A 24,589-nucleotide genomic window follows, 5' to 3' on the forward strand; every position below is an offset into this window, starting at 1 on the left:
TGACTTTTGGTTGCCACAATTTCAGTTACCCTCAGCCATTAAGTTTTTTTTAATTCCCTAGGTTAATGGCATTAAGTTATTTTAATTCTAGGTTAGTGGGTCATTACTAAAATCTGCTGTAAAGCTTCTATATAAGCTGAACCATTTTATCAATAAACACAAGTTGAGTTTTATTCAGAAAATTAGAGTTTATCTCTTTTATCTTAGTGAGAGTGATTCTCCTAAATTCTTGAGTGATTCAAGAACACCTTGGCTGTATCAAAGGACTTTCACAACCTTTGTGTGTTGACCTCGCTGGAAAGGGTGATTCTTTCCTTCCTTTCATCATCACCCTTTTTCTTTCAAACCACAATTCCAGAAAATCCACCTCTGCCCAGAATTATCTCGTGGCCATAACTCCCATTTTACGCACTCAAATTAAGTGATTCTTGAGCCTAAATTGAATTTCAAAACGAGACCTTTCACCTCGTTTTGGAATCACCTCATTTGGAGCCCTGTAGCTTCAGTTATTGCCATTTCTATATTTCTGTCCAGCCACCACTTAACCTACGTTTTACCATCCCATTCATCCATTTTATGCCAAGAACCACCTTATTAAGACCCACGAAATTAGCCACCTTATTTTCCATCCTTTCCTTAATCAATTTCCGCATTTTCCATCAAGGTTTAATCCTAGACGATCTTAAGTCAGCCCTTGTGCCATGTGGGTTCATATCATTTGGTATCAGAGCTCTGGTTCTAGGATCAACACTTCCTTTGCTGGAAATATTGGGTAACATCCTTCTTTATTCTCTTTGCCATTTATATTACCTTCTTATTCATATATATTTTTTTAGGCTGAACCATTGCAAAAGTTAAGCCTTTTGATCTCTTTGTTATAAAAAAAAAAAAAAAAGAAGCAGAATTTCGTATAAGCAAAATTAACAAAAAAAAAATTGGGCTGAATGGTTCATGCTTGAAGAACTTTTTTAAAAAAAAAAATCTCTTTAAGGTAATATATTGGTTGCATGAAGGATTGTTACTTGAATTCCTAAATTCTGAATTTTATTTCCTTCATTTGTGCCTAAAAACATTGTTAGCCTTTTTCTTGGTTAACCTTTTCCTTGTCTCTCTAGCCTTACCTTACACATATTGGTGAATTGTTCTTTGTTGTGGCCATAATCTCTTGAATTGCCTAAGAACTCAAGGGGAATTAGAGTGGTAAAAGGCAAGAGTGTTTCATTAGAGAAAAGCCATAATTGTGTGATACACTTGAGTGGGTGAGGTATTCAAACAACTATAATTGTCTTGTTACGTTTGATTTGTTTGTTTGAGATGTCAGGTACTAATCCTAATGATGGAGTGGGGCTTTCGCAATTCCAAATGCAAGCTTTGATGCAACATATGGAGAGGTTAATGAAACAACGAGATGATGCGCTCCATGAGAGGTTGGATCAAATGGAGAATAGAGATCATAATGAAGAAGAAAGGAGGAGAAGAGGGAATGATGGTGTTCCTAGACAAAACCGAATTGATGGTATTAAACTCAACATTCCTCCATTTAAAGGAAAGAATGATCCGGAGGCCTACTTGGAGTGGGAGATGAAAATAGAGCATGTTTTCTCATGCCACAACTATGAGGAGGACCAGAAGGTGAAGCTTGCCGCCACGGAGTTTTCCGACTATGCTCTTGTGTGGTGGAACAAGCTACAAAAGGAGAGAGCAAGAAATGAAGAGCCAATGGTTGATACATGGACGGAGATGAAAAAGATCATGAGGAAGCGATATGTGCCGGCTAGTTACTCAAGGGACTTGAAATTCAAGCTCCAAAAACTAACCCAAGGCAACAAGGGGGTTGAGGAGTATTTCAAGGAAATGGATGTGCTCATGATTCAAGCAAATATTGAAGAAGATGAGGAGGTAACTATGGCTCGATTTCTTAATGGTTTGACTAATGATATCCGTGATATTGTTGAGCTGCAGGAGTTTGTTGAAATGGATGATTTGCTTCACAAAGCAAACCAAGTAGAGCAACAATTAAAAAGGAAAGGAGTGGCTAAGAGGAGTTTTACCAACTTTGGTTCTTCTAGTTGGAAAGACAAAGGTAAGAAAGATGGGGCTGCTACTTCTAGTAGTTCCACACCTATCCCATCAAAAACTCGCTCAAAGTCCCAAGAGGAACCCTCTAAAAGGAGTAGAGATGTGAAGTGTTTCAAGTGCCAAGGCCTAGGACACTATGCTTATGAGTGCCCTAACAAAAGGTCCATGGTTCTTAGAGATGGAGAATATATAAGTGAATCTGATGTTGAAGAGGAAGAGGAGAGTGAGTACGTAGAGGAAGAGGAGACTCCGGAGGGAGATTTGTTGATGATTAGGCGGTTACTTGGTGGTCAATTGAAGCATGAGGAGGAGAGCCAAAGAGAAAACATCTTTCACACTAGATGTTTAATCAATGGCAAGGTGTGCATGGTGATCATTGATGGAGGTAGTTGCACCAATGTGGCTAGTGCTAGATTAGTGTCAAAGCTAAATTTAGCTACTAAACCACATCCTAGGCCATACAAACTTCAATGGCTTAGTAAGGATGGGGAGGTGCAAGTGAGGCAGCAAGTTGAAGTGGACGTTTCCATTGGGAAATACAATGATAAGGTACTTTGTGATGTTGTTCCTATGGAGGCCAGTCACATACTTTTGGGGAGACCATGGCAATTTGATAATAGAGCCAATCATGACGGTTACACCAACAAGATCTCTTTCATGCACCAAGACAAAAAGATTGTGCTCAAGCCATTGAGTCCACAAGAAGTGTGTGAGGATCAAAAGAAAATGAGAGAAAAACTTCTTCAAGAGAAAAGAGAAAAAGAAAAAGTGAGCAAAACACTTGAGAGTGAGAAAAAGAGGGAAACACTTGAGAGGAAAAAGAGTGAACAAAAGAAGAGTGAAACACTTGAAGTGAGGGAGAGCTATTTAGCCACAAAAAGTGAGGTCAAGAGGTTGTTTCGTGCTAAACAGTCACTATATATCTTGTTTTGCAAAAATCAGATTTTGACCACTAACACTTTTGATGATTTTGAAGTGCCTTCTAGTGTTAAAACTCTTTTGCAGGATCCAAATGTGCCAAGTGGACTACCACCTTTGAGGGGAATTGAGCATCAAATTGATCTCATTCCGGGAGCTTCTTTGCCCAATAGGCCAGCCTATAGAAGTAATTCACAAGAAACCAAAGAGATTCAAAGACAAGTGGATGAACTCATTAGCAAAGGTTGGGTAAGAGATAGTATGAGTCCTTGTGCTGTCCCAGTGATTTTGGTCCCTAAAAAGGATGGGACATGGCGCATGTGTTCTGATTGTAGAGCCCTTAATAACATCACCATTAAATATAGGCATCCTATACCTAGGCTTGATGATTTGCATTTTTGGAGGACTTTGTGGAGCAAGTTGGGCACTAAATTGTTATTTTCAACCACTTGTCACCCACAAACCGATGGGCAAACGGAAGTTGTTAATAGGACTTTGGGAACTTTGTTTAGGACAGTTTTGAGGAATAACTTAAAAACTTGGGAAGCTTGTTTACCCCATGTTGAATTTGCTTACAATAGAGCTATTCATGGCACCACTAATTGTTCTCCTTTTGAAGTATTTTATGGTTTTAATCCACTAACTCCTCTTGATCTTTTGCCTATGCCTAATGTTTCTGTTTTTAATCATAAAGAAGGTCAAGCAAAGGCGGACTATGTGAAGAAGCTTCATGAGAGAGTCAAAGATCAAATTGAGAGGAAAAATAAAAGTTATGCTAAACAAGCCAACAAAGGGAGAAAGAAGGTTGTCTTCGAACCCGGAGATTGGGTTTGGGTGCACATGAGAAAAGAAAGGTTTCCGGAACAAAGGAAATCAAAGCTTCAACTAAGGGGAGATGGACCATTTCAAGTGCTTGAAAGAATCAATGACAATGCTTACAAAGTTGAGCTGCCCGGTGAGTATAATGTTAGTTCCACCTTCAATGTCTCTGATTTATCTCTTTTTGATGCAGATGGAGAATCCGATTTGAGGACAAATCCTTCTCAAGAGGGAGAGAATGATGAGGACATGTTCAAGAGCAAGGGCAAGGATCCACTTGAAGGACTTGGAGGACCTATGACAAGGGCTAGAGCAAGGAAAGCCAAGGAAGCTCTTCAACAAGTGTTGTCCATACTATTTGAATACAAGCCCAAGTTTCAAGGAGAAAAGTCCAAGGTTGTGAGTTGTATCATGGCCCAAATGGAGGAGGACTAAATGACATCACTTTGTCTCAATTTTAGAGTGTTTAGTTTGTCTAAATAATGGCCCAATCCTTGTAAAGTTGGCTGACCAAAAATATGTTTTGGGTTAATCAACTAAAAGGGCTTTAGTTAGGTTTAGTTCAAGTTGTAATAAGGGCCCAATTGGCAACCTAGGCATCAACCTTTTGGGAGACCAAATGGTGGCTGACTTGTTGGCTGTTGGGGGTGACTTTTGGTTGCCACAATTTCAATTACACTCAGCCATTAAGTTTTTTTTAATTCCCTAGGTTAATGGCATTAAGTTATTTTAATTCTAGGTTAGTGGGTCATTACTAAAATCAGCTGTAAAGCTTCTATATAAGCTGAACCATTTTATCAATAAACACAAGTTGAGTTTTATTCAGAAAATTAGAGTTTATCTCTTTTATCTTAGTGAGAGTGATTCTCCTAAATTCTTGAGTGATTCAAGAACACCTTGGCTGTATCAAAGGACTTTCACAACCTTTGTGTGTTGCCCTCGCTGGAAAGGGTGATTCTTTCCTTCCTTTCATCATCACCCTTGTTCTTTCAAACCACAATTCCAGAAAATCCACCTCTGCCCAGAATTATCTCGTGGCCATAACTCCCATTTTACGCACTCAAATTAAGTGATTCTTGAGCCTAAATTGAATTTCAAAACGAGACCTTTCACCTCGTTTTGGAATCACCTCATTTGGAGCCCTGTAGCTTCAGTTATTGCCATTTCTATATTTCTGTCCAGCCACCACTTAACCTACGTTTTACCATCCCATTCATCCATTTTATGCCAAGAACCACCTTATTAAGACCCACGAAATTAGCCACCTTATTTTCCATCCTTTCCTTAATCAATTTCCGCATTTTCCATCAAGGTTTAATCCTAGACGATCCTAAGTCAGCCCTTGTGCCATGTGGGTTCATATCAAGTAATAACATTAAAAATATATATTTGAATTCAAAAGCCAAAAAACTACTATGTGCAATCCCAACTTCTGACATCCCGGTTCCGAGGTTGTTGTTAACCTGGTCAACTTGACCACTAGTACTTGATAATGACTGATAACAAACTAAGAACAGAAAGAAAATCACAGAAAAAAGAAAAATTGCAGTCCAAGACCAAGGGAGGAAAATAGAAATTAGTTTAAATTGGCCAAAGCACCCTTCTCTGCCTATATCTTCCGCCTTGGCATTTGAATTGTCTTGACTGTAACCGTTACTCTCACGTTGCCACAAAACATATGCAAATGGATCTACTGAAAAGATCCAACTCTGCCCTGACATGTGCTCTCTCAGCTTGAACTCTGGTCTTTACGACCGCGAGGTCCAACTGTCCAGGGAACGACAACTTTTTGGACTGTGTGCCCCTACTTTCGGAACCTTTTCAACTAGGACAAGAGGTCCATGGATCACATTTTGTTGTGCCACATTAGGGCATAGAAAATGTTTAGGTGATGTATTGAATGTGAGGAAAAAAATGTATTTAGGCAGAGTTTTGGGATTCAATAGATAAGAAATCATATAAAAAAAAATTAGAAATATGTTGTGGTCTTATATAACCAGTGATATCGACAGCTAGCCGCCAATAAAAAGGACTTTAATTTTATGGTGACTATGTAACTGTTAAGTTATCCCTTTATAATGCAACTTAGGTTAGAGAACTGACAATAGCCCATCATCATGTTGTTCACTCCTATTGCAGCCGCCTTCACAGCATCCATTCTCTGTGGGGACAAAGAATTTGGAACAACTTGAAGATCATGAAAGGAGGTGAGACAATGTTGACACTACTACGAGTATGTTTCTTTGCCACCATCCAGCATTATATCTTCACTGCCGGTGAAGATGAGTGATGCTAAGGACGATGTTGAATGGTTGCAGTTAGTAGTTCTGTTTTGTATAGGGATAGCTAGGTAGTGATCACTTTTTAGACACTTTTTGCTATGCATACTTGGAGATGGTTGTTTTAATGAATTTAGTATTTAGAATGAGTGTTTATCCAAAGGTGTGCCTTAGCTTGTGAACAATGTGGATATGCAAAGAACTCACGATGTTCATTGAGGTTGACTGGATTTAACTTGCAATTCAGTAGGTTGGGTCCCATTGGGGTCAGTAATTTCTAAGTTTCAGTTGGTTAACTGATGTTTTAGGAGAATGTTGGTTCATGCTTGGTTCCGTTTATGCTCCATGTTTCAGTTGAAGCCATGAATGATGCTGCCGAAGGCATGCAACATACTGTAAAAGCAATTCTGTGGATTCAAGCCAATAATCCTCACAAGCTTTTAAGCTTCAATTATGTTTTCTATAAATGCATGCTTTACTTTCGCCTCTGTATCATTCCATTTAATCATCCCCACAAGCAAACCTTTGCATTATGTATGTCAAAATTGAGATGCTTTAAAATTACTTTCATTACCTGTTTTTATCAACCAAGTCTTTCTTGAATCTCGAGGATATGACTTATTGTTATCATTTTATCCATATCTTGCTTCTAACCTTTGTGGTAAATTGAATTTTGAAGTAGATTAGGAAACTGTCCCACCATTTCCAAATACCATCCGCAAATGAAGGTGTTAGTAAATATTTAGATTTTAAATAGTTTTTTTCATATACCATTTGCAAATTAGGAAACCGTCCCAGTCATTTTCCTTTTTGTAAATATTAATATTTTAAATAGTTTTTTCTTCTTTGTTATCATTTTTTAATTTAAATTAGTGGTAGATTTGAAAACGTGTTTCCTTCGATGTTTGTATTTCCTTTTCTTTTCTCAAATTTTCGGGTACACAATGGTTGGTCAAAAAGCATTTCTGAATTCTCTTTTTTATTTTTCAATGTTATGTTTCTCATCACAGATGAGATTGCCATGTTTGTCATTCAATTGGTACAAAGTTCAACTTTAAATCCTCCAATGTTATTGGATGTTTTAAATTGTAGTAGTAAAGTTTTAAACTATAGTTGCGCTTCAGTTTCATCACAATTGTTGATATTATGGGAAGTTGCATACAATTGCAGTTGATAGGCCACAATTGTAGTCACAAGGTAATTTCAAGGGCCTAAAAAACCATGGTGTTACGGCTGCAATTGTAGACCATTTTTTGAAATGTTGTTGTCATTCATTGTTTTAAATATCAATCAATGTGTTGCATTCACTAACATTTGAGATGTGTATTTTATTATTTTGTTCTTTTCATTTTTAGTTTAATCAAGGTTTTGTTCCAATTTACAGTAAAAAAAATAAAGGCTTTGTTGCAATCCTGGATTATTTTTTTATCAACTATTATTAAAAATAAATATTAACAATATTGATAAAAAAATTAAAGAAAAATGTTAGAAACATATTTCTAGCACACTCTTTTGAACACATTATCTTTTAGAGTGTGTTTGAAGGAGTTTGTTAGAGTGTTCCTTGCACTCCTCAAAATTAAATTAATTTGATAAAAAAAATTAAAGATTATTTTAATATTACATAATGTATTAAATAATAAATAAAAAGAGTTAAATATATAAATAAAATGATCATATTATACATCATGTTTGGTAAAAAAAAAAAGTTTATAATAAGTTATAATATAATGATTTTACTCAAAGCCTTTTTTATTTGAATTATCTTATTTGTTTGTTTTCATTAAGGATGACAAGCAGATTATCTCAACCTATTTTGAGTTATCCCATCGCTAGTTAGCCAAACGTTGATCGGGATGCTGCTTGAAAATGGACATTTGTTTCCTACACTTCCCATCTTGTGACCTACCTCCCCAACAATTTTGTAGGGACAAAATGTCCCTTAATGACTAAAGTGTTTCAACACCTCCCTTCCTTAATCCTAACGCCTCTTTCACCCCTTTTATTTGTGCATGCCCACCATGGACGACCTGCCCACAACCTCAACTGCAACGACATGACCACACTCGTCGAGGATGCGATTTGAGAGTCCAAACACAACTTTTGATGTTGCAGTTGCCAAATAGAATGAATGACAAACACAAAGTGAGATGAATGGCATTGTTGCTCCTGATTTGAGGAGCAATTTGGAGGCTCTGCATATGATTGTGACTAAGAAAGAGAAGATCATGGTGACTCATCTGACTCATATACCAAGACTTGCAACAACATAGCATTGACAACATAACTGACGCAAAGGGTGGATCAATATTTGATGAAGAAACTCAACTTAGTGACCATGATGGGGAGGAATCAAAAGCAGGGTGATATCATGGGTGACAATAATGAAGCCACCGAAGATGATTGATTTTCTTGCATAGTTGGAGATTGTACAAAGATATTTGGGTATGTAATTTGTAAAGATACAAAAGAAAAGAAGGGAAAGTTAAGAAGAATGCAGGCGAACAAGGGGTGTGGTCAACACTCTACTGTGCTATTTCGGAATGACAATCCTAAAATAGTATTTTATTTTTTAATATGATTTTCCATATTCTGAAATACCAATTCCAAAATAGGTTTTTAAAATACTTATCCTATTCTAGAATAGTTATTTCTGAATATGAAAAATCATATTCTGGAATAGGATTCTATTTCGATTGGGAGGTGTAAGAAACAAAATGGAAAGTGCAAAACACAAAATGTCTAGTATATGGCGGGATAAAATCTTGGCCTGCTTCATTCCATGGCTACTTAGTACGTCAGATCCCTTGTCCTTTGAGAACTACCACTCAAGATTGTTGGATCACTCATCAATGTCATCCCATTCATGCGGCAACTAAGGTATTTTATTGCATCCCTTTCATGCTGCAACTACATAACAAATCTGTCCCTTTTAACCAAGGCATTAGGCAGGTTTTTCACAGTTCAGATTTATAACTCATTTATTGAGTATAAAAAGCTTTAAACGCAAACACTATGTTATGAGCAAAAAGAAGATATCCAATATAGATTGGGTTTACAGACAAATTGTCCCAGAGAAGAATACACCTGTCCTTGTAATATTCCACACTAACCGCTTCTCAATTTATGCCACCGACGATAGAAAACATAAAACACCCCATTTGTTACATCACTTGTCTAAAATTTAAAAACGCAACAGAACGGTAAGCGTGAAATGGAAACAGATGAAACTGGGAACAAGTTCGGGAACAAAATAAAGATATAAACAAACAATTGCTTACTAATAAAGGTGATATGTACATATAGCATGGTATCTAATCCTTGTTACTACCGCTCCCAAAGGTTTAGCCTAAGAATTCTTTCATATGCTAACTAAACAAACAAAAGGGGAAGCCTCGAACAACCTATTACAGCTTGACGTTGATATTTTACACTGCTACAACAGACAAATTATCACATTAATTAGATAACACGTGGACCATAATTCTCAAATATGGCGTTAAAGCCAAAGGGTGAGTTATCTCTCTGGATTGCCTATCCATTGCTAGATCCAAAGCAGTGCTTAAAAAATTGAGTAAAGTTACAAGCAAGCAAACTCTGAATTCTGAAGGCACAACACAATGAACTATTGTTACAACAATACACCCGAGACCAACTCTAGCAACTTGAAGATTGAACATTGGAGATACTTTTATATCCAATGAATGTCAGATCTGTTATCAAAAGAAAAGAATCAAGTAAGCCAGTGAAGATAAAATCAACCCATTCTGCAATGATTTGCATAAATGTAATTTTCCATTTCAAAGTTCCACCAGGGACCCACCTCTGAACAAAGTAACCAATTTATTTGGACAGATTTTGTTGGGACTTTGTGCAAACCACTAAATGTAAGACTTTGGCTGCTCTTCTCATTATAAAAGATATATATATATAAAAAATAAAAAAAAACTTTGTACCCCATTGCTCAGAGGCACTTCGCTATGCGAAGGTATGGGGGAGGGATATTGTACGCAGCCTTACCCTTGCATATGCAAAGAGGCTGTTTCCGGATTCGAACCCATGACCAACAAGTCACCAAGGCACAACTTTACCGCTGCACCAGGGCTCGCCCTCATATATAAAAAAAAGTAAAAAAAAAAAACAAAACAAAAGATCCACCACCAGAGACCGGTAAGAAAGGTTTTGCTGCTTTCCCCCCCTGTTATTTCAGAATTTGCATGAACATTCGCCCCTAAATAAGAATGACACTATATTTGAACCCCACCCTCGACTCAACTGAAGCCTTGTGTATGATATGTGGATCCAATTTGACTGAAACAAACATTTCAAGCATTTTAAAATGTCTCCATCCCAAATACATCATTAGTTATGAATGAAACTTTATTGAAAGGATGGACAGCCATGACCATAGTTTGCAATATGATTTCAGATATCATGATAAAAGGAGATAAACATGGCAGAAGATAGTATGTTATGTAACAATATGTACCTTCATTATCTTTCACAGTTGGAGGTGACAAGTTTAACCCCTTCTAATATAAGGAGATGCAGAACCAGAAGACTGGGAATGCAGTGGCCTTTGGACAAAGGTATGGTTTAAGAGTTGAGCAGCACTGGGGCGTTCATCTGGATCAACTTTTAGACACTGCAGAATAAAATCCCGTGCATCTCTTGAAAGAGAATCAGGCACATGAGGAGGCTCACCTCTTCCAATTCTAAACAATGCCTGCATCTGTTGTCCGCAGAGATTCATCAAAATTCAAAAGTCAAAACCAGCAGAAATGCAATGACACACACACACGTATATGTAGGGGATGTATTTAATGAGAAAGTAATAATTCTTACAATATGGGTTATGGGCCTAACTCAACCCTACAAAACCCGCTTGTAAGGTGAGAGTTGCCTCCCACTTACGTACTTTAATTTGGCCATATCACCAGCTGATGTGGGACTAAACCACCACCCTCCGAGGTTGCACTTGAGGCAACCCCCTAAGAGGCTGCAACTAAGGCAGGCTAAGTGGTGTGTCCACAATTAAGGCGGGCTTTTCCAACAGTAATGTTGATATAAGACTGAGAGAAACTAATTTAAACCATGCAACCATACATGGATGGTCAAGATTAAAAGTTTCAAAAGTTATATGATTACTTAAAAAACCGATAAAAAAATAATGATTACTTAAAAAAATCATAACTTTTATAAAAAAAAAAAAAAAAAAAGTCACATTACTATATATTTTAATCTTGACCATTCAGTATTTCACATTCTCATAAAAAACGGTTCTCTCATTTAGAGAGAGATTGGAATTAAAATCTGAACAAAAAATTGTGAAAACTGATGAAAACTTGAGACAAAAGAGGGAACACAAACAAAGTAGTAATAATACAATACATACACATTCTAAGTGAGAGTATGGAATTTGGCCCGTTAACATCTCCAACACAGTACATCCCAGACTCCATATATCAGCAGGAAGCCCATAACCTGTGTTTTTCCCTTTTACAACCTGCATGTTAGAGCAATTCAGCTTAATAACCACTAGCTATGCCATTAAGAAATCAGAAGATTCATCCCAAAAAATGCCTTTTTTTTTGTGACTGCAAAGTTCCAGATCTTTCTATTTATTGGGTACCATAAGTACAAGGTTTCTAGTTTCAAAGGCAAAGAGATTTTTCTTTCCATTCATGAAGCAGTAATGAATTCTTGAAAATAAGCATAACTAACTACTGTTAGTTGTGTTAATTGTAATTACTTGTTATTCTTTCACATGTTTCCATAGTTTCTTTAAACAGTTTAGGCTGTCACTGATTTCAATCCCAAAACTAAAGGGATTTGATTCTGTTCTCTGTATATATTTGAACAATTTGCTCATGTAAATTACATTGATCAAGATTAATGCTGAATAAATGGGATTATGAAAAGGACGAAAGGTGTTTCAGTACCAACAATTTAGGCTGACCCAGAAGATGGCCCAACAATCAAGCCATTTAAAAAAACCCTGAAACTTGATGATTATAAATTTCTGCTTTGCTATTATGCGTAGAACATTGTATTATAATGGAAATCAAGGAACAGAATCATGTAGCTTGTATTACTGAAAATAGAGAAATAAGAGAGAATTACTATAAGACTATAACCTCCCCTCCTATGTAGTCAATAGCAGCCGCTATCACACCGGCGCAGACCCTTGCCACACTGCGGACCTCTGTTGCAGTGCTACTTCGATTGAAGTAGCAACCGTCGTGTCTGCTATTGTGCCAGAGCGTGAAGGTACTATCACGGGCTTTGTAGCAGTTTTGGGTCCACGATTTCAACATCAATGGAAATTCCAATAATGCCCTCACTATTAGTTTGGTTTTATGATTTATTTTGTTTGGATCGACCTTCTGAAATTGAAAAGTAGAGACTCGAGAGAAAGAAGTGAGAACCCTTGGAAAAGTGGAAAAAGTTGCACCTTTATGTTCCCTCTCCGGCGTGCTTTGATCTCCAACGTACATTTCTAATGCTAGTGAGAGTGAAGAAGAATTCCAAGAAGATGAGAATCTTGAAGATTCTGAATTTTTAAATTCTTATTAGTATTTAGAAACTTGCATTTGTCTACTTTATGTTTAAGTACTATGTTTGGTTTTAAGTACAATGAGTTTTCATTATTAATGATGATTAGTGCATGAATTGTGAGTTATATTTCTGTTTTTGAGTGCTTATATATATATATATATATATATATATTAGTTATTGAACATCTATAAAAAAAACATTAGAATAGCAGTCATCCCGCTATCTGCTAACCCGCTTAAGGGGTTGGCCACTCCGCTCTGCGACGACGCTATTGACTACTATGCTCCCCTCACAGACAAAATGCTGCAGAGAAGGTACTCTCTGCCCATCCTAAGCCAAAAGATAAAAACAATGAGAATGCCAAGAGGTGTACTCTTCTTCCATACCTCTTATAACTCCCACGCTTTTTGTAATAATCATGCATAAAAAAGGAAAACATAACAGAATAAGAAGTCATGTGCCCCCTTCCAGCTTAATTAACTATCATATTTCTCCTAGAGTAGACTCTCCAAACCTTAGGCCCACTTCCCAAATCCACAAGTTGGGCCTTATCATAGCCATTCCCTATAAAGGCAGCCCTGTCCTCGATGATGAAATTGCAGACATTGTAGTCAAATGTACAATTAGTCCTTGGGGAAGAAGTTGCAGACATTGGTAAATAGGAACAATAATGGAAACCATGGAACAGAAATGTTTAACTTGTATTATTGAACAAAGAGAAATAAGAGAGAATTATAGAAAGTCTATAGCCTCCCCTCACAGAGCAAGTGTTCCATAGAGAAGAAACTCTCAGCCTGAAGCCTAAGCCAAAAGAGAAAAGCAACGAGAATACCAAGAGGTCTACTCTCCTTCCACACCTCCCCTCTATAACTACCACCCTTTTCCACAATAACAAGCATCAACTACGTTAATACCCCAAGGTTTCATGAGATTGCATAAATCCCTCCTATTTTTTCTACCCCTACACTAACCTCCTTTAATTATTTGAAAAACATTACATCATGTCCCCTATAAGGGAGGTTGCTGTAAGGGTTAAAAAGCCAGAAGGAGTTTGTGCAATCTCATGAAACCTCAGGGAGCGTCATTGTAATTTACTGTAATAACAATCGTCGAGAATATAGGATCAATTTCAGATTATGCCTTTATTATCATATCAGAATTATAGGAACAATATCTCCTATAACTAATTGTATTAATTGTGATTAATCTATATAAAGAAGCATCCACTGTGTACTGTGACATGCGATTTAGTCAAAATATCCCTCTATATTTTCTCTCATTTTACATGGTATCTAGAGCCAAGTTGAGGGAATAACGAAAACCAACCCCACCAGGTCTATTTCTCTGATCTCCAGACTTTGGGTCTATTTCTCTGATCTCCAGGTTGTACCCTATCCTATTATATTACATCTTGATATCCACGTAACACTCAAAAGTTTCAATGTTTCCCGCTTTTCAAATAACCCTATTAAAAAAAATACAACATAACCCAATGTTTCATTTTGTATGGTAGGATTTCCATATGAACTAATAATAACCTTCAATTCTAGGTGGAACACCAAATAACTTCAGAAATGAGCAAGCAAACATTTTAGACCTGTCACCAGTAGGATTTTATATCCAGAATGCTTTTGATAGATGTATGACAAATTAATTTCATTTATTAGGTGTCAGCCTGTCAGGTCCATGGCTGAAGAAAAGCATAAACTCAACCTAGAACCATGGATCCAACAACAAACTTAATTATTAACTGTTAATTACAAACTATGTCTACTCAATTAATACATATGTTGGCCCATTTTTCAATAACTTTCTTTAGAGGAGGAGATTGAAGGCAAACCTCAGGGGCCATCCAAAATGCTGTTCCCTTGCAGGACTTAACATCATTGAATTTGGTTGCCTGAAAAACAATAGGAATAATAAAATATTAGAAAATGGAAAGATCAAGAATTGAAGATTGTTCAGAAATAAAAGTTTGACTAAAACAATAGAAAGACATATAAACTAAAAGAGGCTACCTTTGCCAATCCAAAATCTGCAAGCTTAACAGATCCGTTTGCATCCACCAATATATTTGCACATTTAATATCCCTATAATTGAGAGGAAATAATTAGGTAACATATACAAAGATTGTTTCATGACATTGCATAAATGAAACAAAAATACATAAAACAATATGTTACAGAAATTATGAGCTTACTGCACAACCCTAAAAAAAAACACTAGCCATTAAAATATCCAGCACTTAATCCTCATGGGACATGTATGGTTTATGCAGATCAAGTTCCAAAGACAAAAGGAATGCTCCTTATACTCTACATCTAGAACTTTTGTACTTTTTTTCTTGGGGTAATTCTTAACTTTACTTTTGGATTTAGTGAATCATTCAACCTCCCAACCTTAACCTGGTCTAAATATCAAAGAAAACTATTTTCCTTCTTGAGAAAATTTACATCCAACAATTCTGAAGTGTTAGATAAATGAAAAAACATTAAAAGCCCTCCACAATAGAAATACCACGATACACACTGGCATTAAACAGTGTTTATTAGAGCCAAGATAAGGATAGCAAGGACAATAATTGGGTGAGAAATCTGTTACTCCCTTGTATACTTTTCTTCTTTTCACTCCTATCTACTCTCTAGTCTATTCTAGTGGCCAATATATGGACCCATTCAAACTCCTCATAGGGAACGAATCATGTGAAATTTCCAAACTACCTTGTCAGGTGAAAAATTTGTTCTATCTCTTTCTCTTAATTATTTAAATATTTTGAAAAGGCTTCACCTATTTAATGTCAATCAAGTGAGACATGACAATTTCACAAAAGCAAGGTCATGAAAAAACTCCAGAGTATCCTGTCCACAAAAATACGTAAAATGCATTCCACTAAATGAAAATGAAGCAATGTATGCCCAAAACAACAGAGTCTAATAACAAGAAAAAGAAATACATACAACAAAAGTCACTTTCCAAGCATATTTAAATAGCAATTGTAAGACAGCAAATGGAAGTTTCTTGTATGCAAGGCAAACAAGAACCATAAACATCACTGTTGTGACTTGTCTGAGATTATAAAAAAAACCAGAAGTGGTCTATATCACAGACAAAAGCTAGATTAAATAAATAAATAAATTGGTCACCTGTGAACAATATTTCGGTCATGAAGATACTTTAAACCATGCAAAATCTGTCTTGTATAGGCAGATACTTGAGAATCTCGAAGATTATATCTCTGGTAGAGGTTTCGAAGGGAACCTTTGGTTACAAGCTCAATAAAGATATACAGATTTGATGCATCCTGCAATAAACAACATACAGAATGTAAATTATAAAATACAGTTTCTCACAAGGCACCAGTTATTCTATGAAATTACAAGCCTTACAAAACAAAAAGATTGATGGAAGCTAACTTTTTTATATCTGACAAAATATGAACATAGCCAGAATATTGCAGTATAACTAAAGAGAATAATTGATGGGATCCCACAGTATCCAAAGTTTTGACTTGCAACATAAAATCTAATGTTGGTTCCTAATTTTTTATAAAATAAATAATTTGAAAACCAGTTCGTACCCCAAACTCAACATAATGTTCACTTATTTGACCCTTTGTATTGCACTCAGGCCCACAACACCCAGGCAGTTGAACCAAATGCAGGAAAAGTGATCCCAGATTGAATTATATGCTCTACTCCGTTGGATGAAAAAATATAGATAACAAACCTCACTCACCCAGAAAAAAAAGTTTAGAATGATCTTCATTTTATCATTGGAAAAACCCACAATATTACAAAAATGATTTACTTCCTGACTTCCAGGTGGTCTTATTTTTTACATTCTTAGTTATTAAAGTTTTGTGCATCCTCCTTGATATAAATATCAGGCATTTCATGCCTTACGATGGCATCATTTAAATCTAAAATGTCACACAAATACTCTCATTTTTCATTCAGAGGGTATGCACTGTCAAGCATATAATTCTAATCCTGGCTCAAGCTACAACTTGTCTACTATACAGAAAGAACCCAGTAAAACATTTCAGATGTGTGAAGAATCTTAAGACCAATGACATTTAATACAAGATGTGATGGAAACTATCAGCATAGATTCAACGATTATACATGACAAGAAAATATCAAACTGAACACAAAGGGTAAAGGAGAAGACAAGAAAAGTACCATTTCGGTGCCAATGTATTGAACTATATTCTCATGTTCAAATTGACTCAAAAGTGCAATCTCCTGAGAGGGTGGAAAAAGCACAGTGAGAGAAAGAAATATAAAGGGAAAAATATTAAGGATAAAATAAATAGACTGATACAGTTAATCAACTTTCAAAAAAATTGAAAGAAACTGCAAAAGATAGCATAAGTATTTGGGTAAGAGAACCTTTTTCTTTTCATCAAAGGATTCTCATTAATGGAAAAGTTTTGGGGCTGTTTGGTTCCAGAAAATGTTTTATGTTTTCACTGTTTCCTGTTTTCAAAATGTGTACAGATAACAATAAAAGTTGTTTCCACTTTCCTATACAAACTTTTGAAAATAAGAAACAAGATGGAAACAAGGTGTTAATTTTGTAATTAAAAGTTAAAGCCGAAAATGAAAATAAGAAACATTATTCTCAAACCAAGCATCCCCTAAAGTATGAAGAAAATACAAAGCAATAAAAAGAGTAAAATTCCATCTCACCTGTTCCAGTTGATATACACTTTGCCTTCCCTGATTCCCCTGATCAAGTAGTGAAACTTCTTTTACAGCAAAAAAGAATCCATCTCTACATGGGAAATCAGAACATATAAAAAATTAACAAACGAAAAACACTAGCAGTTTAGCACTTAAGTAACTTAAATAATAAAAAAATAATAATAGGTTCCAATATCAAACCCAAACCCTATAAACTTCAATTTGTTCAGAGCTTTGCTCCAAGGGCTTTGTAGAAGATGGTATTTTGATGAAGGCATTTTGAATAAAAGATATATAGAAGACGGTAGTTTAACCAAGTAGCCAAATGAACTTAATTTCACCATTCAATAAGGGGAAACAAAAGACTACTCGTAATATACTCACATGCATTTCCATATCAGGATGAGCAACAGAACAAATATATTTTAAGCACTCAATGACTTGTAACTGTTTAAAAAAAGGCCCTATATTAGATGCAACAGCCCAGGGCGCAAAGGTATGAGCCAACACATGCAACAAAGGGATGCACGAATCACACTTTTCTACAGTAGGTTGTTGACCAAAAGTACAAAATGGTTCAAAAGCACTGTTAATAAAAGAAAGAATTGACCTTAACATTTATCAAGCACAACATTTTCCCAACAACCACAGCCATGCTTCGGTAGACAAACTGAAAGCTTCAATGTTATTAATTCAACAAACATTGGCCTACTGAATTCAACAGGATCATTTCATTTCCTACTTTCACTCGCCATAACAAGTAGCTTCTGTTTATGTTGAAAAGAACATTTCTCTACCCTCTTTCATTAGACTGATTCGCGACACTCATAAAAGTGCAGAAACTTTTCCGACATATTGTCATATCCAATCCCACCCAGCAGGATTCTTAAACTAACCTTCCCTATCTCCAAATCCCAAAACTAACAATTCCATACCATCGTATCCTACTAGGATCTCTTATTTAAGTACGTTGTTAAGAGAAAAAGAGAGAGGAATAAAATAGATTAGAATCCCTAAAATTGTTTTGGGTCCTACTAATTGTTTTCGGATCTCTCACTCTTAACACAACACTACTGTAATGTTATTGTTACCGCAGCATCCGAATCCCTATCCTAAAGCCCTTAAAAGGAAAACAATAACACCGCACAACCAATAATTCTAAAAGCCCTTAAAGGAAAACATTAAAACAACAATACCACACAACATTATATGAACAATAAAGCTCATTTATTTAAACTTTCTAGCGATAGAAAGGACCAAGGAGAAGTGAATGAAGTGAAGGGTACGAAAAAATCACTTACTCAGAAATCCCTTCATAAACAGAACCAAACGAACCTCGCCCCAAAAGCTCACCCTTCTGCCAGTTACCCGCGGTAATAACACGCTTGATTCTCCCATTGGGAGATATATTATTAGACCTTGGTCCAGTGCTAGTGCTAGAAGAATCATCTTCATTCGAAGTAGAAAACCCTGAAAAATCACCCACAATCTCCGCAATCGCCGCCGCATTTTCCTCTTCTACACTCTCCACTCTCACTCCACCAACTTCCCCTTCTTCTTCTTCTTCTTCTTCTTCTTCTTCCTTCTCTTCTCGCTCATGATCATCTTCATCATCAGAAGAATTTAATTCCACGTAACTATCCTTCCCTCCTCCTTCCCCTTTCGGCGCAAAATCCCGCATCAAATCCCACGTGGAACACGTGGCGTCGTCCACCACCGAAACCCTAACCCCCGGCGGCGGCTTCAACATCGGAGGCCGAAAACCCTTAATTCCACCACAGCAACCACTGCTCTCAGCAGGAACAACACATTCATCCAAAACCCTAGCTCGATCCTCGCTCTCTAATACTGCAATTTCCACTTCCTCTTTCTCCTTCTCCTTCGGCTCTTCGTCGAATTCCTCTTCCTCGCCGCCGTGCTTCGGGCGGCGAGGAAGTAGGTCCGAGGAGCAACGGAGCTTCATGGCCTCCCAGGCGGCGGCCGGAATGGAGAAGTCCTCGGGACCGGAGAGGCCGAGGCTGCGGCAAATCTGGTCGAACTCGCCCTCCACGCCCTCGATTCGGAAGCTCTTGCGGTCGAAGAGCTCCATCGAGCGCGTGCAGTGCAACGACGACGACGACGACGTCGAGGCGTCGTACTCATCGCGCGACGAGCACAACGATCCGGCGTCGTATTCGAAGTGCTTGGCGGCGTTGCGGCGCTCGAGCTTCGGCTGCTGATGCTTCTTACCCTTACTCTTCTTCTTCTTCTTCGTCGGGTCCATGTCGGAGGCTTGCTTCTTTCTATTGCCGAATATTCGCGGTAGGTGGTTCATCGTTGCACGCTAAATCCATCAAAAACAGCGTCGGATTTCAAATACGTGGATTTTTTTTGTTTTGGGGATGATATGGTTGTGAAGATTAGTAGTGAAGAAGAAGGAGGTTAGGGAAAGGGGAGGATGAAGAAGAAAAGGAAAAAAGTGAGCGTGAGATAAGAGCGGGTAAACGCCCATGTAAAAAGTGGACAGAAAACGCGGTGCCACGTGGACCACCAGCACATGACTTGGATTGTCCAACTCAAACTGAACTAGCTTTTCGACTCTCAAACTTTCTTTGACATTGTTTTTTCTCACTTGGTCCGGCCGCCTTAGATGCTGTCAGGACAATTGTCAGATTATTCACAGCATTTGCACTTCTGCAGTGGACGCCAGCTATACTCAAATCTCTTCGATAGGTTTTTACTAATGAGCAGATTGTTTAAATTTATCTTTTAAAATCAATATTTTTTAAAATAAAATAAAGTTACTTATAATTTTTTTAAATGTGTATGTCTAAATAATTTTTATAAATTCTAATCTTTTATGTTTTTTAAAAATTATTTTTTAAAATTTAAACAAACTCATCGAATAATTCATATTTCTTGCTTTATAATATCACCTAGAGATACCAATATTACCTTATTGGGGAAGCTTATTTGGACACTCCATAAAAAGTTATGGGTCTAGTTTTTTACAGGTAAATATTTGGATGGAGTTAAAAATGTTTTGTTGATATTCTTTTTTGTGTTGTAAGAATACAACACAATGACGTTTTATAAGGTCTCGTATCAAAATATAAAACAAAAAATGAAGTTTGACAATTAAGAATTATCTATATTTACAAACGAGTTTCACTATCCTGGTAGGGAAACTGTCAATGATAAATTCAAATTCAATTGTCTTATTGATAATATTTGGAATATTTTAAAACATATCAACAATAATGAGCAATTTGTGTGTTAAGTGAAAAGGGAGTTGTGCCTTATACAATTTTTGCATAACAGATAACCAAGGAGTCTCTCTCCTTACAAAAGCCTCCCCTGGGAAAGATTATACCTCTTTTGCTTTTGTCCTGTTAACAGAACCCCATAAAGGTGTTTATACCAACTTCAAAGACCTTTGCCTTGCAAAAGAGGATATTCAAAGCCCAATTTACAAAGATTTTATTCGAGGGAAGAAGTAGAAAAAGCCTTTGAACTAAATATCACAAACATCAATAAAATAAAAAAGGCCCACAAAACCTACAAAGACTCAGTTAGTCCAAATATTCTCAAACCAATAAATGGCTTGAACTTAGACAATTTCAAGAAAATATAGAATCGTTTAAGGTTCACAATAACCAAACCCAAATTTCGGGTCTCTACATAAGTGTGCATGCTTATTTCAACCAAAAATTTGTATGCACTAATAAAACCTCATTTTGCGAATACAAAAACAATTGTCCTTGCAAAATAAAATTCATTTTCAGAAAAGTCAGACTAGACCTAGACCAGTTGGAGCCCTTTGGATATGAGGACTTAGCAATCTCCACAAAGAGTCTACTGGATTATGGATGTTTGGAATTAGTCCTGATTCCTCCATCGGATAGGTTTGAAGGATTTAACCCCTCAATTAATGAGACTATAAACCTAATAATGATGGATTATATTGCCATCAAAATAACAACCTGCCCGAGCAATTTTTCGGCTCAAAATTACCCTTGCCATGTCATGAAACTCCTGTCGGAGGATCATAGAAACTTTCCCTGTTTGTACAATGACGAATATGAAAGTTCGGATGTACAAGGCAACACATAGTACCAATACAGCCTCATAAGGGCACAAATACAAGGGTACCAATGGTTCTTCTCAGCATCAGATAAATGAGAGTTTGATTTAATAAGAGAAACTCATGACACAAAGCTTTTGTAGCCATCATACAATGGGAAGTTCTTCATTCCTTTCCCGGTTGACCACAACAACAAATTGGTCCAATTCTTCCAAGAAGAAAAGAAAGATAAAGATATTTACGAAGCCAGTGGATATTTTCTGTTATGGAAATATCTAAGACGAAGAAGATATTATTGTTACAAAATCAACAAAGAACTAAAGGCAGAAGTATCCTATCAAAATACAGCTGTAAAGTTAAGACGAGAATCTTTATTGTTGCAAAGACTTTCACATTGAGTCTATCTACAAAATTTATTTGTAAAAATGGTTTTGCAACAAAGTAAATGAACAGTAACTTTACTGCTCTTGACTGAAGGGACCTTTGTCTTTTCCTTTCCATTTTTTTATATAAAGGGTCTTTGGGCTCAGTTGTGCACAAAGCGGAGAACACTAGAAAGATAAGTGAGAGAATCAGAGAGGAAAAAGTTTGTAATAATGTTTTGTGTAATAATAGTAAGTTTCGTTTCGGATCTTCCCCCTCTTCCCCTTTTGATTTTTCTATCAATCTGAAGTATAACATCTACCATGTCTAGTTAATTTCTCCGAAGGCACCCTTAAGGAGCCTTAGTTATCTTCATTTAGAAAATGTGAATATGACTTAGAACCCAAATGTTTATTTTACTGTTGATTTTTTTTTTTTGAAAACTTGGGATTTGTGAGCCTGCAAAGGTGTGCCTTTGATATCTATTTTTGAAAAGCAATGAAAATCCTTTCTGGTTAGGCTAGTGCTTAGAGGAAAATAAGATCATTGTAAGACCCAAAGAGTGAGGGTTGGTAAGGATTTCCAGTACTCGCTTAATACCAAAAAACCGATAAGGATCTTGGATATAAAAAAAAAAAAAGTCTGAGATCATTATATTCTATATTTTTCTTAAATAAGATAACTTATAATGTCAACTTAAGGAGTATCATTTATCTATTTAATTTGATCTTTTCTTGTGTTTACCGTTTACTCTTAACTATGCATTTTAATTATGTTTGCGGATCTATATTATATTATTATATTACCTTACATACTATTGATAAAATACAAGCAACTCGACTCGTTTCGTTTCTTGCTTTATAATATCACCTAGAGATACCAACATTACCTTATTGGGGAATCTTATTTATTTGGACACTCCAGAAAAAGTTATGGGTCCAGTTTTTTACTGGTAAATATTTGGATACGCATCCATAGTTTATAGTTATTTCTTATTTGAAAGATGGTTTTATTATTTGGGTTGGAGCTGGCAGTTTCTCTTTGGTTCGATAAATGGCTAGAGGACAGTTGTTCAGGGGAGTTGGTAGATTATATTCGGTTTTTTTTACATAAATGGGTAAAAATTTAAAAATAAATATAAAAACAGGTAGATTTTAAAAATATTATTGTTTTAAAATATAACTTCAAGTATTATTTTAAACGTTTAGTTATTCTTTAATTTTTATAATTTCTAAACTTAATTATTTTAGTCTCTATAGTTAATAAGTAAATTTTTTTAATTTATAAAGATTATATTTTAATTCCCAAAAGATTTTTGTTGTCAAAATTCTTTATCGAACGGAGTTAAAAAATTTAATAACAGGAAACATTTTAGAAATTAAAATATAAATTTCCAAAACTAAAAAATTCACTTATTTAAGAACTAAAAAATTTACTTATTATCTATAAGAACTAAAAAGAACAAATTTAAAAAATATAAGAAATAAATAAATAATTAAACCTATTTTTAAAAAATTAAGAAGTCATAACAATTATACTTTAGTCAATTTTTCAAGAAAAATATTGAAATCTTTTAAAATATTTTTTAAAAAAGAAAAGAAAAGAAAAACTAAAATTGTAATTATAATTATGACTTCATAATTTAAAAAATAATAATAATTGAAATAATAACATTTTCATCAGACTTTTTAAAGTTTTATTTTGAAATAGATTTTTTTAAATAAAATCATATTTTAAAATAGGACTTATATATACCTATAATATTTTAAAAATTTACCCTTATAAAAAATTTACCCATTTGTGTAAAAAAAAAGCCATTATATTCACATCCAGAGATACACAAATGATACTGAAGGATATTTATTTTGATAGTGCATGGCATTGGAATATCCTAGCTATGCAAGTTCCTTTGGAAACTTGTTTTTCTTAAGGAGATGGAAGATGAGATTATTTGGATTAATGAGGCAATTTATTTGTTAAAATAAGTATTTAGTTTTGTAAATTAAAATAATTTTGTTTATTTTAAAAAGTAAATCTTATTTATTTATTAAAAAACATATTTTTTTAAAAAGAACGCTTATTTTAAAATTGTTTTTTATGTTTAAGCAAATATGAAACTATTTCCCTAACTCATCGTAATAGTGGCTTACTTCTGAGTCATCCTCCCTAATACCCACAGTGGATCTGGTTCCTAAAAATTCCAAAAAATATAAAGTTTTCCCTATGGCTCACTAGCCATGGGAAGCTACCAACTAATGCTTTTAGAGTTTGGCGTTACCTTTCTGTTGATGTTTTTGTTTAACAGGTGTGTACTTCATCCATAAACAGACCTTCACATGCTGAGAGATTGCTTCAAAGCTGGAAGGACTTGGACGTTGCCAACTATGGATCACATTTGCCATCATACGTACTAATGACCGTAACATCTTGTTTTTTTTAAATAAAAAATATTTAAAAATATAGAATTTTTAAAAATTAAATAAATGAGAGAAAAGAGTTTATGTTAATTAAAACAAGGATTTTATAGTATTAAAAAATTAATAGAGTAAAATAATGTTTTAGAAAATAAATGAATATTTTAATTGATTATTTATTTAATGAAAGAGTAAAATAGAGTGTATTTTTATAAAATAATAAAATAAAGAAAAATAGAGTAAATCATAGACAGAAAACTGTGAAATCGGAGTTAATTTGATAGTCAATTTTGGCTAATAATGATTATAATTTCTTTATTTTACTATTTTTTTTAATGAAATAACGAAAAAATTAACATTTCTGTAATTTTTTATTAGCAGAAATTAAAAGAAGAAGAATTCAAGTGCTT

The 24,589-nt window shown here is 35.3% G+C and overlaps 1 protein-coding gene across 2 annotated transcripts; it reads right to left on the minus strand.

Moving 5' to 3' along the window:
* Positions 1-9,349: 9,349 nt before the first annotated feature.
* Positions 9,350-20,021, minus strand: LOC100819177 (mitogen-activated protein kinase kinase kinase 1). 2 transcript variants are annotated; one of them, XR_005888505.1, is made up of 10 exons: positions 18,641-20,021; positions 17,346-17,430; positions 16,836-16,898; positions 15,798-15,955; positions 14,672-14,744; positions 14,494-14,553; positions 11,491-11,601; positions 10,585-10,827; positions 9,919-10,406; positions 9,350-9,808 (listed from the first exon to the last, which is right to left on the minus strand). XR_005888505.1 is itself a non-coding variant. In XM_003544724.5 (9 exons), the coding sequence occupies exons 1-8, from the start codon at positions 19,651-19,653 to the stop codon at positions 10,618-10,620; spliced, it is 1,773 nt and encodes a 590-aa protein (XP_003544772.1). In that variant the 5' UTR covers positions 19,654-20,021; the 3' UTR covers positions 9,350-9,808; positions 10,585-10,617. The 2 variants fall into 2 exon arrangements, 1 of the variants encoding a protein (XP_003544772.1); XM_003544724.5 differs by lacking the exon at positions 9,919-10,406.
* Positions 20,022-24,589: the final 4,568 nt, after the last annotated feature.

This window comes from Glycine max, chromosome 14, assembly GCF_000004515.6.
Source record: "Glycine max cultivar Williams 82 chromosome 14, Glycine_max_v4.0, whole genome shotgun sequence".
Classification (NCBI taxonomy): Eukaryota; Viridiplantae; Streptophyta; class Magnoliopsida; order Fabales; family Fabaceae; genus Glycine; species Glycine max.